At 41.1% G+C, this 18,383-nt stretch overlaps 1 protein-coding gene across 11 annotated transcripts in view; it reads right to left on the reverse strand.

The window, feature by feature from the left end:
• Nucleotides 1-31: 31 nt before the first annotated feature.
• zfand6 (zinc finger, AN1-type domain 6) overlaps nt 32-18,383 on the reverse strand; it is a 54,415-nt gene continuing 36,063 nt past the window's right edge. For 10 of the 11 annotated variants that reach the window (XM_078530466.1, XM_078530467.1, XM_078530464.1 and 7 more), the window contains 3 exons: nt 11,547-11,656; nt 10,097-10,213; nt 32-3,870 (listed from right to left, as the gene is read on the reverse strand). In XM_078530466.1, coding sequence (XP_078386592.1) covers nt 3,722-3,870; nt 10,097-10,213; nt 11,547-11,656 — 376 coding nt within the window. In that variant the 3' untranslated portion in view covers nt 32-3,721. Of the gene's footprint in view, nt 3,871-10,096; nt 10,214-11,546; nt 11,657-18,216; nt 18,313-18,383 lie in introns of all 11 variants that reach the window. The other variant, XM_078530468.1, reaches the window with a different exon arrangement.

Genomic DNA, 18,383 nt, shown 5'->3' on the forward strand with positions numbered 1-18,383 from the left:
AGCCAGTAAATCCACAATGCCAGACCAAAAGTAAGGCTAAAACTAAATCAAATTTATTTACAAGTATTATACAGAAGCAGAAAGACACAGCAAGAAACTAGTACAATACTTGTCTTACACAATACATAAATGCCTGCAAAGCCCAAATTCCTTTTGTGTGTTACAGTAGCTTTCAACTGAGTATCTGTTAGACATTAATGGGAAATAGATAATCACACAAAGCTTACTAATCACCTACTCCGGTTGAGGCAATGCTTAATTTTACCGATTCTTCTCAATGATCAACGGATATCAACCATTTGCAGCTTTTAGGTAAATAAAGTGTGAACCAGTAGACCCTAACCATCAGATGGCCCAATTTTCTTTTGATATTCTCAATTCTCTTAGAATAAAGCTCCCTTATGGCACAGCCATTTAGAGAACAAATAGAACCTGTCAATTTACATATTTGCCAGCAACGGAAACTATTCCTCAGATTGAAATGTCAACTCCAAATATTGGCAGATACCCATTGTCCTTTAAAATGAGCAATAGATTAGCTGCTAAAACCAAGCTCCTGTATTCTGTAAGTAGATGGGCTCTGGTCTTCAATTTGATATTTAATAGGAAGACTGTGACTATAATAGTAATTTCTAAAATACATTAACCCTATCTACAGTCATATAAAAATATAATACAGAAATCATAGTCAGATAGTCACATTTTTGGAAAGTGAAAGTTTACAAAATACAATCACACTCATACCCACCTTCTAGTTGAAACTGACTGCAGAATAATTGGATACATTCAATGATTATGGAAGATAGCTGTTTAGACAATGAGGATCTTTCAAAACGCATACAAGTTATCGATATTCGGATCAAATGAAACAAAACATGTTAATTTCCATGAAATGCAGTTATCCTTATTTGTGGAAGCACCATTTGGTATGCCAGAAAATAAATGTAATAAAACAAAAAAAACTATAATTTAGGAAATTGTTCAATGGCAGTTATATTATTACTTTGGAATCACTATAATTGTGTCATGAAGCTAAAACCAAGACCTTAAACTTGAATCAGGCTTAATGTTTCAATGTCATATCAAGCTCATGACGTGCTTGGACAAGAGGGTTCTCTCAGATTTGAACATTGACCAAAACAGAACATATTTCAAGGAGGTTTCGAGAACCTGAACCCTTTTAGTGCATTTAAACTTTACTGACTTGGATGCAAGCATGTAGAGGCAATGATGCTCTTCTAGCCTTCAGAGCTGAATTGTAACCAGGCAGTACAGAGGCTACAAATCACCATAGTGATTTACTGATCTGAGACCTAATTCCCTATGCTGCAGTAAAATGTTAGAATGACAATAATTTGATATATTTTCCAGAATACAGCAAAAACCCACCACTTCACCAGTACACTATCCTAAAGGTTACCCTGATGGTACAAAACACCTGTGCTTTCACAAACAAATATTTGTTTGAAAAGGTTTTGCTTTGCTTTAGCACAGCATAGGTTCAATTAACATTTGTCCCCATCTAAGTGTTTTCTGTATATGGGATGTTTGAATTAGAATACCTATTTCGAGCTTGTGGAAGTGCAGGTCAAGGCTCCCACTCATACTTCAGCTGTAAGATGCACATATGGATGCAGTGCAAGAACCAGCTTGGCTGTTATGGCCGCTACACTCAAAAAGCTCACCATATTTACTGCTCCAGGGTTATGAGACAATAGTAGGCATAGATACCAGTTAACTATTGCTGATGACATACTTAAACGCGAGTTGGTATTAACAGGGCAGAGAAAAAAAATGTTCCTGTTGCTTCCAACTTGCTGTTAAAGTTTGTTCAAGTATACTTCTACTTTGAATCACTGCTGCAGCTCCAAGTCAACACTACCACCTGAAAAAATAACTCCATTGTCATTACTTCCTTCCAACATTGCACGTTTGATTCATGTTTTTAATTCAGTTCTCTGAAAACAAATGTTGCGCAGCCAACTGCTCTAGTGCTTACAGGTCAAGGTTTCTAACAAGAATACAAAGAACAAAGCCACACTTTTGCCCATAATTGTTTGAAGATTCAGTAACAACTAGTCATAAAAAATGCATTGTAAAGAATTAGTGAGGAAAACTGCAGTGCTTAAAACTGAATCACTCCATACAACAAAGAACATTTGGCAAAAATATTGTTTCTGAGAAACTAACATTACCACTTTTAAATACAATCCTCTTTAAATATGTATCAATGTGAAATGCATTTAGTTGTGCCAGTAGCATTACAGGTCCACATTTGCAAAATTTAGTGACAGGAGATGAAAAACTGTATGTATGGTTCCGACAGTGTTATACAACCTGCAAGTTTTAGTACCCAGTAAAGTGTACTCACATATAAAAGTAATTAGAAATACCTTCAGCTAAATGGAGGGCAGCAGGGGGCGAGAAGAGAATATTTTGACCAGAGTCCCATATTTGAATATTGCTGAAAAGGGAGACATGTTGCCAAAGTTTTTCATCTTACAATCATCAGGACAACCGCAGGAGTACCAAATTGCAAACAATCATAACAATATTACAGTGGAAAAGGGTCTGATTGGTTGGCAAGTTGACTGATTGGTCAAAACTTTGCCATGGAGAAAGCAAGGGGAGACTCTAGGCTCCCCAAGTCCTGGACAATTCAAAAAAAAGGCACAAGACTTGAACACATTCTTTTTGTTTGCAGACAGCAGATCCCTGGGTACGCCACAACACAATGCTTTGGCCAATCAGAGTCTACTTGCCAGCCAATCAGCACCCTTTACTCTTGTAATGTAAATTGTTGTGATCATTTGAAATTTGGCATTTTTGTGTTTGCCCTGATGAGTGCAAGATGAAAAGCTTCAGCAACTTGTCTCTTTTCAGCAATATTCAAGTTCTGTACTACCAAGCAACAGTCCCATTTTATTTCAAGGCACAGATAGGAGTTTTCTACTAACTCTACTATAAATTTTTTTTAAACAATCAGTAGTTTTCCTTTATAACTTTATTTAATCAAAATTAAGACAGTGAATAAACTAACATAAATACAGCACGATTACCATCTTGTGTTTCATGTATGCTTAGAGTTAAGCATTAACGTATTTTCTGATTAAACTTGTAGTCAGCATTGATGTGCATATAGGCTTTTCCATTCAGGATACATACAATAAAATCATAAACTGCATACACTTGTTTAAGTACATAAATAATTCATGAGATGGAGCAGCGAACAAGCTATGGTGCCAATACATGGGGCCTTCTCATGAATGGAACTGAGCAGTGATTAGAGCACAGTTATTGATGGGCCTGTTTGTGACACTGCCTTGTTAGAAGATCGTGCTGCTGAGAAAGGCCACATAAACAAAGGAAGAAATGCAAAATTTGAGACATGCACGTAATATTGGAAAAATGTTGCCCTCCAATGCTTCTACTTTTTAAAAAAAAAAAGAGCCCGACACTTAACTAAGATTAAAATGGCTGCAAATGGACTTGCTCCTAAATATGCCGTAATTTTCCAACCACAAAATATTCAAAGGAAAGTGAAAGAACTTTTCAGTCTGTTCTCAAATTCTATTGTTCATAGCATGCATGATTTAAAGATCTATGCAAGCAAGTACAATGCTCCAAACTCCCAGAATGAACTACAAAGCTCAGCTTATCCTCTCCGCTGTTTAATTAGGTTCACGTGGTTTAAAAGAAAAAATTTAATGTAAGTAGCAGTTCAAATCTTCTGGATCTTCTCTCCAACTACAACAGGATTTTCTTTCCTTATTTTTTCAGCAGCGTCAGCTTTGTAATCATAAGGACAACTGTGCTTATCAGAATAACGATGTAATCCACAGAACAAGTTTCCACATCTGCAATCAAATCCTGGAAACAAAAACAGAGTTAGAACATGTATCCACAACTTTAGACTTAGGGGGTGGAAGGACAAACACTCATGTCTAACTCTGTTACTTGCATTTAACAAGTGGGTTATGTTGTGTCTGTATTCTTTCCCCCTCCCCACATTTCAAGTTTCTTATCAAATATTTAAGAATGATATTTATGCAGTGTCCTGATCATATCCTGGGGCACCCCAAAAGCTCCATAAGAACATAAGAAATAGGAGTAGGCTATTCGGCCCCTCAAGCCTCAAGCCTGCACCACTATTCAATCAGATCATGGCTGATCTGGCTGTGGCCATTAACTCCACTTTCTTGCCTGCCCGCCATAGTCCCCGATTTCCTCGATCAAAAATCTGTCCAACTCAACCTTGAATATATTCAATGGCCTGGCCTCCATTGCTCGCTGGGAAGAGAATTCCAAACACTAACTACTCTCAGAAGAAATTCCTCCTAAGCTCAGTCTTAAATGGGAGATCCTCTATTTTTAAACTGTGCTCCCTAGTTCTAGATTACCCCCATGAGGAAACATCCTTTCAGCATCTACCCTGTCAAGCCCCCTCAGAACTATTATGTTTCAATAAAATCATCTCTCATTCATCTAAATTCCAATGAGTATAGGTCCAACCTGCACAACCTTTCCAAATAAAACAAACCCTTCATCTCAGGAATCAGCCCAGCGAGCCTTCTTTGAACAGCTTCCAATTCTAAAACTACATGGTATTCTAGATGTGGTCTCATCAATGCCCTCTACAGTTGTAGCAAAACTTCTCTATTTTTATACTCCATCTCCCTTGTAATAATCATCAACATTTTATTGGCCTTCCTAATTGCTTGCTGTGCCTGAATGCTGTATTTTTGAGAGTCATGTAAAAGGGCACCCAAGTCCCTCCATAATGCAGCATTCTGTCGTGTCTCTACATTTAAATAATACTGTTTTACTATTTCCCACGCCCCAAGTGGACAACCTAATTTTCACACTATACTCCATTTGCCAATTTTTTGACCACTCACTTATCAATATCCCTTTTGCAGACTCATTGCATTCCCCTAAACTTGCTTTCCCACCTACCTTCATAACATAGGGAAATTTGGCTACAAGAGTCTGTCCCTTCATTCAATCATTAATATAAATCATAAATTGTTGAGGTCCCTGCACTGATCTCTGTGGCACTTCATTAGTTACAATTTGCCAACCCAAAAATGACCCATTTATTCCAACTCTTCTTCCTGTTTGTAAGTCAATTCTCTATCCATGCTAATATATCACCCCCAACTCTTGTCTTGTGTAGTAACCTTTTATGTGGAACCATAGGGAAGGCAATGGCACAGTGGTGTCGTCACTGGACTAGTAATCCAGAGACCCAGGGTATTGCTCTGGGGACCCAGGATTGAATCCCACCACAGCAGATGGTAGTATTTGAATTCAATTAAAATCTAGAATTAAAAGGATCTAATGATGACATGAAGCTATGGTCAATTGTTGTAAAAAACCCATCTGGTTCACTAATGCCCTTTAGGGAAGGAAATCTGCCGTCCTTACCTGGTCTGGCCTACATGTGACTCCAGACCCGCAGCAATGTGGTTGACTCTTAAAATGCCCTCTGAACTAGGGCAACTAGGGATGGGTAATAAATGCTGGCCTAGCCAACGACGCCCACATCCCATGAATGGATAAAAAAATATTGAATGCTTTTTGGAAATTCAACTACACTATACCTGCTGGCTCCCCTTTACCCACACTGCTTGTTACATCCTCAAACAGCTCAAATAAATTTGTCAAGCACAAATTCCCTTTCACAAAATCATGTTAACTCTGCCTGATGATTTTCTAAATGTCCTGCTACAACCTCTTTTACAATGGACTCCAGCATTTTCCAAATGACAGATGTTAGGCTAACTGGCGTATAGCTTCCTCCTTTCTGTCTCTCTCCTTTCTTGAACAGAGGTGTTACATTTGTAGCTTTCCAATCCAGAATCTAGGAAATTTGGGAAGATTACAACCAATCCATCCACTCTCTGTGCAGCTGCTTTTTTTGTTAGGATCCTCGGATGCAGGCCATAAGTTCCAACGGACTGTCAGCCTTAAGTCCCAAGAGGTTTCCCATTACTGTTTCTCTAGTGGTAGTGAATTTTAAGTTTCTTCCTCCCTTTTGCCTCTTGATTTTCTGCTACTCTTGGAATGCTTTTTGTGTCTTCTACTGTGAAGACAGATGCAAAATATTTGTTCAAAGTCTCTGCTATTTCCTAGTTTCCCATTATTTCCTCAGTCCCACCCTCTAAGGGACCAATGCTCACTTTAGCTACTCATTCCTTTTTATATACTTGTGGAAGCTATTACTGTCTGTTTTGATGTTTCTTGCTTGATTTCATTCATACTCCAATTTCTCCTTTTTTATAAGTCATCCTTTGCTGGTTTCTCAAATCTTCCCAATCTTCTGGCCCACCACTAATCTTCGCAGCAATGTACTTCTTGTCTTTCAATTTGATACCATCCTTAACTTCTTTAATCAGCCACGGATGGTGCATCCTTCTGGTGCAGTCTTTCTTCCTCAGTGGAATATATCTTTGTTGAGAGTTAAGAAATCTCTCCTTAAATGTCTGCCACTGCTTCTCTAGTCTTCCCTTTTAACTTATTTACCAAGTCCACTTTAGCCAACTCTGTCTTCATACCCTTATAACTGCCTTTAAGTTTAAGACACTAGTTATGGATCCACATTTCTCACTCTCAAACAGAATGCAAAATTCCATCATGTCACGATCACTCTTGCCTACGGCATTTAAAAATAATTCATTTATGGGACTTGGGCATTGCTGGCTAGGCCAGCATTTATTGCCCATCCCTAATTGCCCTTGAGAAGATGGTGGTGAGCGGCCTTCTTGAACTGCTGCAGTCCTGTGGTGTAGGTACACCCACAATGCCATTTTGGAGAAAGTTCCAGGATTTTGACCCCGTGACAGTGAAGGAACGACGGTGTATTTCCAGGATGGTGAATGGCTTGGAGGGGAACTTCCAGGTGTTGGTCTTCCCATGTGCCTGCTGCCCTAGATGGTAGGGGTTGTGGGTTTGGAAGGTGCTGCCTAAGGAGCCTTGGTGAATTCCTGCTGTGCATCTTGTAGATGGTACTTACTGCTGCATCCTTTACTATGAGGTCTTTAATTAATCCTGTCTCATTACACATTACAAGGTCCAAAATAGTCTGTTCTCTGGTGGGCTGCAGAACATATTCTCCTAAGAACCTGCCCTGAATGCACTATGGCTCCAGGCTACCTTTGCCAATTTGATTTATCCAATTGATGTGAAGATTAAAGTCACCCATGATTATTGCACCACCTTTCTTGCAAGCCCCCAGTATTTCTTGATGTCCTGCTGCATAACTATAGTTTGAGGGCCTATAAACTGCTCTCACCAGTGACTTCTTTCTTTTGCTATTTCTCACCTCCACCCAAACTGATTCTACATCTTGATCTTCTGAATCAAGATCATTTTTCACTATTGTATTGATCTCATTCTTTATTAACAAAGCTACCATCTCCTTTTCATTTCTCCTGACCTTCTGAAATGTCAAACACCCTCGAGTATTCAGGCCCTAGGTCCAGTGAATAACTTCTGAAGGGCAGTCACTTATGTGAGCAAATGTGACAATTTTTGCACAGTAAGGTTCCACAAACAGGAAATGAGATGATTGTTGGATTTTTTTGTGGGATGAATTGAGAGAGAATGTTAGTTGAGGGAGAGTGTTAGTTAAGGTACCGAGTAAATGCTCTACTCCTTGGATAGTGACATGGAATCTTTTGCACGCAGCTAAACAGGCAGCCAATAACTCATTTTTATGCATAATCTGAAACAACATTATATTGTAGCAATCCTTCAGTATTGCATCAGGTTTTACTGGCCCTTTAGAGAAGGCGTCGCTAATTGGCTGATTTGCAGCCCTAGAGTTGTATGATGGCAGCAGGATCCTCTACATTAGTATGGCTATCTCCAAAGTCTGATTAATATAATACTGGAGAAAAGTAAACAATGCCAAGAACTAAGAAAGTGGATTTAATTCTAATTGTTGCAGAGCTATTTCCAGTTGCATCTGACAACACCACAGTGGATTTCAGCCATTGTACTACTTTAAAAAAAATAGATAAAAACTTAACTTTCACAAACAATATCAAAACACGGAGTGCAGGCTATGAGGCACTGAACGGAATGAGAGAGATTATAGAAACCAGCCTGAAATGCAAAGCAGGTTTCAAACTTCTCGGTGGAGGGATTTAAGAAGAAAGCTCTGGGGCCAGGGAAATGGTACCCAAAAGTTTTGTAACCAATGTTGGAGCAGGGGCTGGAGGGCAGTGAAAAAAAGAGCAGACTCAAGAGTACAAGCTAGAACGTAGAGTTGGAGGAGATTGCAGATAGAATGTGGTAGGAAGTCAGAGAGAGTTGAAAATGAAAATGGAGATTTTAACTTTGTTGCACTAGAGAATGGGAAATCTGAGATCAGTAAGTACAGGATGATGCTTTGCTGCTCTTATCCAGAACTTTTCCCCTTGTACACTCTGCACTGAGTTGGACTTTATGTAGGGTGTTAATTATAGCGATTGGTATTTGGGGAATCAAGCAGTGGGGTGTTGAAGGTGTGGATAAGTGAAGGGAAAGTAGGAATTTAAGTGGCAATATTACCTGCATGAAAATAGGCAGCTATATTGTTGTGGGCTGATCATTCTCAGTTCAGGGTGAAACATTGTTGTGAGCTCAGCCTGAGCATGCAGTCTGGAAGGGAGAATGGAATAAGTGCCTCATGCACAAAGTTGGAGAAGGCAGTGGCGAAGTGGTATTGTCACTGGACTAATAATCCAGGGACCCAGGGTAATGCTGTGGGGACCTGGGTTTGAATCCCACCACAGCAGATGGTGAAATTTGAATTCAACAAAAATTCTGCAATTGAAAGTCTGATAATGACCGTGAAACCATGTTGTAAAAATCCATCTGGTTCACTAATGTCCTTTAGGGAAAGAAATCTGCCATTCTTACCTGGTCTGGCCTACATGTGACTCCAGGCCCACAGCAATGTAGTTGATTCTTAAATGCCCTAGCAAACTACTCAGGTATCACTGTGGGCGTACCTACACCACATGGACTGCAGCAGTTCAGGAAGGCAGCTCACCACCACCTTATGGGTAATTAGGGATGGGCAATAAATGCTGACCTAGCCAGGGATGCTCACAACCCATGAACGAATATTAAAAAATGGTGGAACAGTGCATGTTCGCAGTCACACAGCAGACCAGGGCTATCTCTGTTTTATGGGCCAGAGATGGCCGCAGTGGGGAAGAAAAACAATCAGCACAAAAAAGTAGATTTTATGGCATCAGAAACACTGGACCAAGAAGAGAGAGCTGAATGGCAAGGAGATTGAGGGGGCAGATATAGATCTCATGCATGAGAAGTCTGATAAGGGTGGGGATACACAGGAGAGCAGAAGAACGCAGGCAGCAATAGCTGTATGGACAACCTCAATTTTGGAAATTAAATTGATGAGCCCCTCTCTCAGTTGATGCTGGAGAAGAGCTCAGGGTTGTCCTTGCTTTTCTGGTTGATGTTGGAGTAGTAAAATAGCCAAACAAGGAGGAGTGAGTGCTAAATAATTTTATATACTTCAGCAATATTTTCATGCAAGCTTGCAGAGTACATATCCAAACACATTGCTTATTAAATTGTTTTATAACCAAAAAGTTGTAACGTGGCAGGCACAGTTACTACACCAAGTTGGCCATGGATTGATAAGCAAATGCATCATCGTCATGAATCCCAAGTTTTCAATCTTAGGTAAGGTTCAGCCCAGTGCCAGCAGAGGGGATGGGAACATCAGGCTACTCTAGTACATGATCAAATGCTAATAGTAACATTAGCAAAGTAATAAATTTCATTGCTTCACTGGCTAAGGCACAGATAGATCAAAAAGAAAAAGAATGACAGAAGTGAAAAATTCTAATTAAAATCCTAGCAAAGGGTTTGTGACTTTATCCTAACTTAAGTAGACATACAACAGTAAGTTAATAAGAAGGTAAATTAGACACACAAAAAATTCAAGTCACCAGTAAAATGATCATCATCACCCATGTATTTCAGCATTGACACACACCCAGTCAGTCTCTTGGGGTGTCTGTCCCTATTTGTAGATGCCTTAGACCTGAATTCCTGCTCAGCAGACCGTACTGACCTGTAAGTCCCACTTTCTTTCGGCAGGTAAAACAACGATTCTTCTTCTGCTTGGGTTTTTCAGGGGACTTGTCCTGTCCATCAGAAGAAGTCTGTGCAATTTCTTCGGATGTGGAAGCTTTAACAGATAATTACAAACTTGATTAACCATGAACAACCTGTATATGGATCATATGCAGCATCCCTATGGGGAAAGGTGAAAGAGGGGAAGAGAGAACCGCCACAGTGTTATCTGCACATAGTATACATCCCAAGAAGAAAGTTTTACCTAGATCTGTGTATGCCTCCTCTATTTTTCTCTTAGTCCTCCGTGAAACCTCCTCCAGCGGTATGTAGTCATCTGCCTCACTCTCTGTGCTAGCATCATAGCTGTACCCTGTGTCTGTGTTCTTGGACGAGCTGGAGTAATCTGAACAGTCTTCGCCATTATTCCCCACTAATGATCTGTCAAAACTGTCCAGCGTTGCTCTCTCTAACTGTTGATTCCCACCCAAATCTGCCACAAGAATCAGACCAGTTGAAATTTCAAGCACTTTTTTTTGCCTCCAATTCCACTGCACCATTTTAATCTGTCTGGAGTTTCGTTTTAAAAAAAAACAGGATTTTGCTATTATCAGCAGACAAGTGTGAAAAGTTTATAAATTTTGGTCAAGTGGAAAGTTTAATTCTCATGCAGTTAATCTAAAATTTATAAAAACAATTTTTTGCTTTATTTTACTCCCCTCCTGAAGATGCCAGCTCTTTGATATGCTCAAATAGCTATGCTTCCTGTGAGCCTGGTGCCAGACAGGCTATTCCACCATGGAGGGCACTGCAGCCAAACCTGACTGGTCCAGCCTTCTCTTCACGTGCACATGGGGCCGGATTCCTACAGATGCAAACAGATTTTATACAGGGGCAGAAACTCTGGATGATTTTCCTCAGTGATGGCAAGGCCAACTGTGGCAGCCTAGTGCCTGCAACAAGCAACGGCTGGACACCAGATACATATCTTATATTACATATGGATATCGGGGCATGATTTGGGGGATGTGAGAGAGAAAGAAAGGAAGGAAGGGAGGGAGGGAGAAAGAAAGAAAGATGAGTGGAAAGGAAAAAGAAAAGGAAGGGAAAAAGGAAAGATAATTCAACTTTAAATGAGTCTGTGCAGCCTGGAACAGATTTGAAATTGGAGGTGGAGATTCAGATTCTGCCCAATTAAAAGTGATCACCTTGCAAATGCTCCACACACAACGTGACTGAAGAACTGCTCTGACACATTAGGCATCCTACACTACACTTGTTTACTCTCCATCTAAAAATGCCTTCAATCAAATCATCTCACCTACAATATTGAGCACAAGATGGATCCTTCTAAAAAGTACCTAATGTTGCTATTTTTTGTGCTCAAGCAGATTTAAAGTTATGCTTTTATCAGATTGTATGGAAATGATATCCGAAAGGAGAATTACCCTGCAAATCTTTTTTAGTCATTTCTTGGTTATCTTCTGTATGGTCCCCATCACTCTGGGGATTTGGTACTGATTCATGGGATAGTAGCAGCAGCTGATTGGAAACTGATCTGTAAAAGAAAGCAAAAAACAGTTTAAAAACAGTAAAATTCAGCAGGTACTAAAAAAAGAACCATTGAGTTTAGCTTATAATTTACAAGTATCAAGGACATTCTAAGCATCCCTGAATGCCGCAGCAGATAATTTTATACAGTTCCATTTTCTGTCATTCACAGTATTTTCTTCCACACTTTTATATTATCCAGCACCTCCCTGAATGCTATAACGAGTTTAGCACTAATCAGCACATGTGGCACTGCTTGAGAACAGGGTAGAAAGTCCCTATTGTTCCGTTTGTGCAATGCAGAGTTCTCAGGCACAGCTCGGAGAGAACTGGCCGAGAGAGCAGTTAGCATCTTTCCCCATTGCACCACCAGAAAACCTGCAGTAGATGCAGGCCCAATGTTACCAATTAATGAGAGAGGACAGGAATTTCCTTGCCCACGAGAATTGGCTTGTTCGGTGGGGTGAGTGAACAAGATGGTGCGATTGGTTTCATAACAGCGTGAAACCAGTTTGCGATCATCCACTCTGCCTGCCGATGGTGGGCCGTGTTTCCCGCCATCGGACATCAGGAACCTCATTGTAATACATCAGTATATCATTATAAGGCCAGCCCACCAGACTCATCGTTGGAGCGTCCGCCCACTTCAGCAGGAAATCACGCCGATGTGTTTCACAACAGCACGTAAGCAACGTGCACCTGGCGGGCTGCACTTCGCTCGGGATTTCAAGGTTTGTTTGCCTACCTTGCTTCGGCGGGCACTCGCAGTCATCAGCGCCAGGCTTCACAGACAGCACCACATCACTTTTAAGGGGGGCTCACGGGTAGGTCTCTACCTACCAGATCAGCCATGTGTGGGTGGCTTTTCAATGGCTGCAGGGCTAGGGCTTGCTTGGGGAAGGGGGAGAAGTGGCCTCAGGCAAGGGAAGAGGCTGCAGGACGAGAGCTGTACAAGGGAAGGAGGGTATCCCAGGGTGTGTGTGGGGGGCACATGTTGATCTATGCAAGTGGCCTCAGGATGGTGAGGGTTGAGGAGGCAGACTCCAAAGGAGAAGAGGCCAGATGGACATGTGAGGGTGTGAGAGAATGGGTGGTGATGTCCCTTGAGCTGGCAGTGAGTGAGATACCCGTGAATGTGTGATGAGCTTGAGTGAGAGAGTTTAGAGTGACGAGATGGTTGCCATACCCTGGCTGCACGGATGAGATCACTCATCCTCTATCTACATTGGATGGCCAACCTGTTCTATGCAGCATTGATACTGACCATCGCTGCCTGCCATGCTGGGTTGGTAATGCTGCTACCTGTCCTGTGGCCAGAGCAGGGGTAAAGGACATCACGGTGGGCCTCCACAGCGTCCAAATTGCATTCCAGTGATGAGTCATTAAACCTGGGGACTGCAATATTTTTTGTCTTTCATGGACATCTTCCCTGTAGTAGTTATGGGCTGGAAGTACCGAGATGTGCGCGCGTAGCTGGACTTTAAACATTGTGCCCGGTGTGATGAGGCAGCGAGTTAATGGTGTGCCTGCCATGGAAACGGCATGTTTCCTGGGAATGCATAAGTAATGCAGCGAGTTTGGGACAATAAAACGTGAACACCCCCCACTGTGGCCAGTGGGTAAAACGTCATTTACCTGCCCACTACTTCACTTAGTGCAAATCTGGAACGATTCCGCCCAGAGGGTGGGTTACGGTTGTTCTGCCTCAGATTCCTGATCACGCAACTGCAGGGTGCCTGACGAAACAAGCCCAGTTAGGAACAAACTTCTCCTGTCCTCTGACAGGTGCAGTGCACAGCACATATTGTGTACCTGTCAAGTGCCCCCTGCAAGGGAATCTACCTTAGTTTTAATTAAAGGGGAAGATTAGAAAAAAATCGTTTATTTTGAGACCATGTCAAGGCAGTGTCATCTTCTATTTACACATGAACAGAAAATCTACATTTACCATGTCTAACACTTTGATCAAATCTCTCAGATTCCCCACTGAATCATGCTATAAATGTACATTGCATTGAGTCGGTGCCAGCTACAGTTCTTTAGTGAGGAACCTCAAATTGTACAGCTTTCAAAGTATAGCCTAACTGTAGTTTTGGAATCACAACAAACCACCCCATCCTCACAATCCAAACTCCCAAATTTATTCATCCTCATTCAAGAATTTATGTATCTACACAAGCTGAGAAAATTAAAAATAATTTCTCTCCTTGTTTCCACACATTTCGCAATATTTTTAAAATCCATTTGCTACTTACTAGCCTCTATCTCTCATCCACGGTAACCCTTTCCGGCATTCCTTTCAGCTATCTCTATCTTGCTACTACCTTCCATTTTATGCTCAAACATGACCTCCCTTTGCAAATCCCTAATCAGCTCAGCTAAGTATTGATTTATTTTATCTCTAATAATTTCCATTACTGAAACAAGACCAACCGGTCAATAATCGCTAAATTTACTCCGCTATAAATAGAATTATAACATTTGTTCACTTCCAGTCCATCTAATGAATTCTGAAAGATCATGGATGACACCTCCACTACTTCCTCCCTAACCTATGGATATCATATGGTGCTTGATACGTAAACTTTACTGATTTCAGCCCTCATTTCTTTATGAACTTAACTATTAGCTGCCCTTCTACCTCCACATTCCAAATACCAAAAGCAAAATATTCCTTAAGCCACTCTCCCATTTCCTTACCTACAATAATCTATGAGATTTAAGAGGATTTCCTGTGTCTGGAGATGCATGAGGCAGTCAAAGCTCTTGCTTAAGTTTGTTTCCCTTGGAACAGGTCACAAGCCCAAAGCCAAAGGCTATTGCTTGAAGAGTACCACCTTGCATCAAGCATGACTGACCAGGAGTCTCTCCTACTCTTACTGGCTGCCATAGACATGCTGGAAGGATTTGCAGGTTGACAATCAGCCTGCTTGGCTGCCTAAAGAACGCACCTTGGAGGCTCAGGGTGGGGCTTGAACCCAGAGCTTCTGGCACAGAAGTAGGGATACTACCCACTGCTCCAGAAGGCCTCCTATCAATAAATCTCACCATGACCTTTTTTTTTGGTTCCATCCCTTCTTAATAATTTGTACATAAAATCCCAGAACCTCTGCTCTGGGGAAATGCTGCACCCAGGACTTTCCCACTGTCACCCCGATCCTCTTCCAGTCTGTGATGGTGTTTTATATTAGGAGTGGGGATCTGTGTCTTTAACAGTGTTACTGAGGTACCAATCTGCAGAGCCAACAGGAATTTGGAGCTGCACAAATTTCAAGCTTTTGTCAAAGTTCGTCCCTTGGTGCTCTGACAATATCACAATGGCAGATCAATTGCTATTTGGATTCAGCTTCATGGGGCAAACTTTTGGTCCTTGTTCAACCAATATCTACGGGCGTACAAGTGCAACTGAGAGAGTTCTTAGGGAGTCTGGGAGCCTGTCTCAAAGTGATATCTTGCTGCAGGGGCTTGGTAGGCAATGTAACCATACCCACCTGTAATGAGCGCCATTTATTATTGGGGCAAGAATATATTGCAAATCTTGCATAATTATGGTTTTTGGTCAAATTATTTTCACAGCCTAGATTACATTAAGTCCACACAAAAAGCAATTTATGGTTCTTTGTCCAATTAAGTTTTCAGATTAAGGCATTTCACACATTTTCACTAGTTTTGTCTCATTGTGTTTTAAACTTGTACTTTTAGCCTAATCTGCCTAACGCAACACTAGACACAGCCGCTTCCTTCCTCTTGGAGTGCTTCTTGACTGTGTGCATCAATTTCACACTTAAGTCTTGCCCATTGCTTTAAGGGTTACTTGTCCTTTCAGTTTATCCAGGCTAAATCCTCATCCATCCTTCTGTAGCTTGCTCCCCTTCATTAAACTTTGTTTTTGACTCTTTAGCCTTCTTAACACTAAAGTTGTGCTGATCATTTGCCTCGTTTCCTCCCCTACACCAGCTTTCCACACTCGCCGCCCGCCCCCCCCACCCTGCCCACAACACCTTGGATGTTGTGATTTGCCCCAGTTTTTCCTTCAGAACCAAATCCCGTTTGCTTCTTGCCTGGTCATGTACTGATACAGAAATGAGTCTTGAGTCACTCTCGCCCATTTTACTCCTCTCTCAGCAGTTTTTTAACCTAAGGATAGTTGAAATCCTCCATTGTTGTGGTTTCATTTCTACACTCAAGTGTCCACTTTGGTTTCTTCCCAATAAGCTGACAATCTGTAAAATCCCAAAATTGCAGTCGACCCTTTTCAATTCCTTAGTTCAACCCAGGCACTAGCTATACATCATGTTAAATATATTTCCTTTCTAATGTTGAAAACCCTTCCATCACAAATATTGCTACAACTCATTCCTTTTTGCACCCTTGATTTCTATATTGCTAGCTGGCAATGAAGTAAAGGCTCAGTTAAACAAATGTTTTCATGACTTTCCACCAACCAACCACACTCCCTTCCGCACCCCTCCTTCATGACAGCTGTTTCTCATTATTCAAGTTTATTCTTTACACGTATCACATTAGAGCCCATTTGCTCCAGCCCTTTTCCCTCTGCCATCTGTTCCTGTCATCCTTCATAGCTACTCTTAATTCTTATACCATTTTTGTTCCCCTTCTGTCGCCCATCTTTTTTTCTCATTTAATTGAATAGCTGCTATTTTTCCTATCACCACTAGGGGCAAAGCTTTTGTTTGGCCAGCCTTGCCACACAACCGCCACCTCATCAAGTTTCAATCCTGCTCCACTACCCAATTAATCTCTGTATTTAGAATATTTTATTTATTTATTCATGGGATGTGGGCATCACTGGCGAGGCCAACATTTATTGGCCATCCCTAATTTCCCTTGAAGGTGGTGGTGAGCTGCCTTCTTGAACCACTGCACTCCATGTGGTGTAGGTACACTCCACAGTGCTGTTAGGGAGGGAGTTCCAGGGTTTTGACCCAGCGACTGTGAAGAAACCGTGATATATTACCAAGTCAGGATGGTGAGTGGCTTGGAGGGAAACTTCCAGGTGGTCGTCTGTTGCCCTTATCCTTCTAGATGGTAGTGGTTGTGGGTTTGGAAGGTGCCAGGGTTAAGTTCCTGCAGTGCATCTTGTAGATGGTACACACTGCTGCAACTGTGCGGTGGTGGAGGGAGTCAATGTTTGTGGATGGGGTGCCAATCAAGTGGGCTGCTTTGTGCTGGATGATGTCAATCTTCTTGAGTGTTGTTGGAGCTGCACTCATCCAGGTAAATGGAGAGTATTCCATCACATTCCTGACCTGTGCCTTGTAGATGGTGGACAGGCTTTGGGGAGTCAGGAGGTGAGTTACTCGCTGCAGGATTCTGAGCCTCTGACCTGTTTTTGTAGCGATGGTAATGCAGGCAACTAAATTACTTCAGCTTTAGGTACTTACCTCATAAGGAATAAATATTTGAAACACCACTTAAGTGTGGCATGGGGAGCATCTCTAGTGTTCCTCTCCTGATAACTGCTCTTGACCATGTCAAGATGAAACAATTTCATTGAGTCAGGACAAGCACCTGAGCCCTGAACTTCACAGTTCCTCTACTATTCTGGACAGCAGTTCATAGAATTCACAGCCATTGTAGCCTAGGGGCTGACACAAACAGTTTGTAGGCTGCAGGTGGGGAGAAAACAGTAAAATTGAATAAAGATGGAAGTAAGGCAGATGGAAATAGGAAAGAAATGCTCAATTAGATAGGAGAAAAACAGTAATCCCAAATTTTCAAGCATTATGCCAAAAGGATTCAGCTGTTCAGAGAACAGGCGAGAGATAAGTGACACCTGTCAGGCATGTTATGCAGCAATTAATATTTTAAATAAAAATGAAAAATCTCTTAGTAAATGCACCTCCAATTAATTTGTTAAATTCAACTTAAAGCAAAAACATAAAAATCACTGTAATGAGGTGGAAGACAATCTGAATACAGGGTTGAAACTTTGTACAAAAGTTGTTCAATATTTAATACATTAACAGTGTAACAAATATCTAGCTCTTGGTTCATGTTAATATTTTAGAGGTAATGTTTAGTTCTAGGAAGATGGTTGGGCTGGGCTTTAAAGAGATTGCCAAAACACCTAAAAGAAAATGGCAGTTCAGAAGGCTACCCCTGTTTACGCAAAATTTTAAAACTGAAAAGGTCAAGAACCAGCTGTTTAAAGGTTACATTACTAAAACTGATTTAATGAATTTACACATTTCATACGAAGGGTTCTTGCAAAGGAAAGCACAGACTGCATAAACCCCATAAAGGGCAAACAGAGCCAAAAAGCCAAAAACGTGACACTAGCATAATTGTCTTCATAAAAATTTCCTCATCATTACTACAGTTCTGCTGTTAAAAGCTCACGAATAATCACGGGATCGACTTCTTACTGTGGAGAAGATCAGCATACACCTTAATGAGAAGCTGAGCCACAGTTTTCTATGAACTGGTTTCACTGCGCACATGATACCCATTTCATCACAACCCCAATCTTACAGTTTCTAACTTCCTCCTACATTTTCCTTAATCCTCTTTTAATTTGTTTTCCCTTCTAGCCCTTTTTCTTACCTCTTCCTTCCCTTTCTTCCCTCTCTTTTAATAGATCTTCCCTTCTTCTCTCTTTGCTTTCTTCCCCTTTTCCCTCTTCCCATTATTGGTTGTGGACTGAAGGTTGAGTAAACATATAACAGTTCATACATTCTTTCTCCATTTATTACCTTACTATATTAACTATT

This window comes from Cetorhinus maximus, chromosome 26, assembly GCF_964194155.1.
Source record: "Cetorhinus maximus chromosome 26, sCetMax3.hap1.1, whole genome shotgun sequence".
Classification (NCBI taxonomy): domain Eukaryota; kingdom Metazoa; phylum Chordata; class Chondrichthyes; order Lamniformes; family Cetorhinidae; genus Cetorhinus; species Cetorhinus maximus.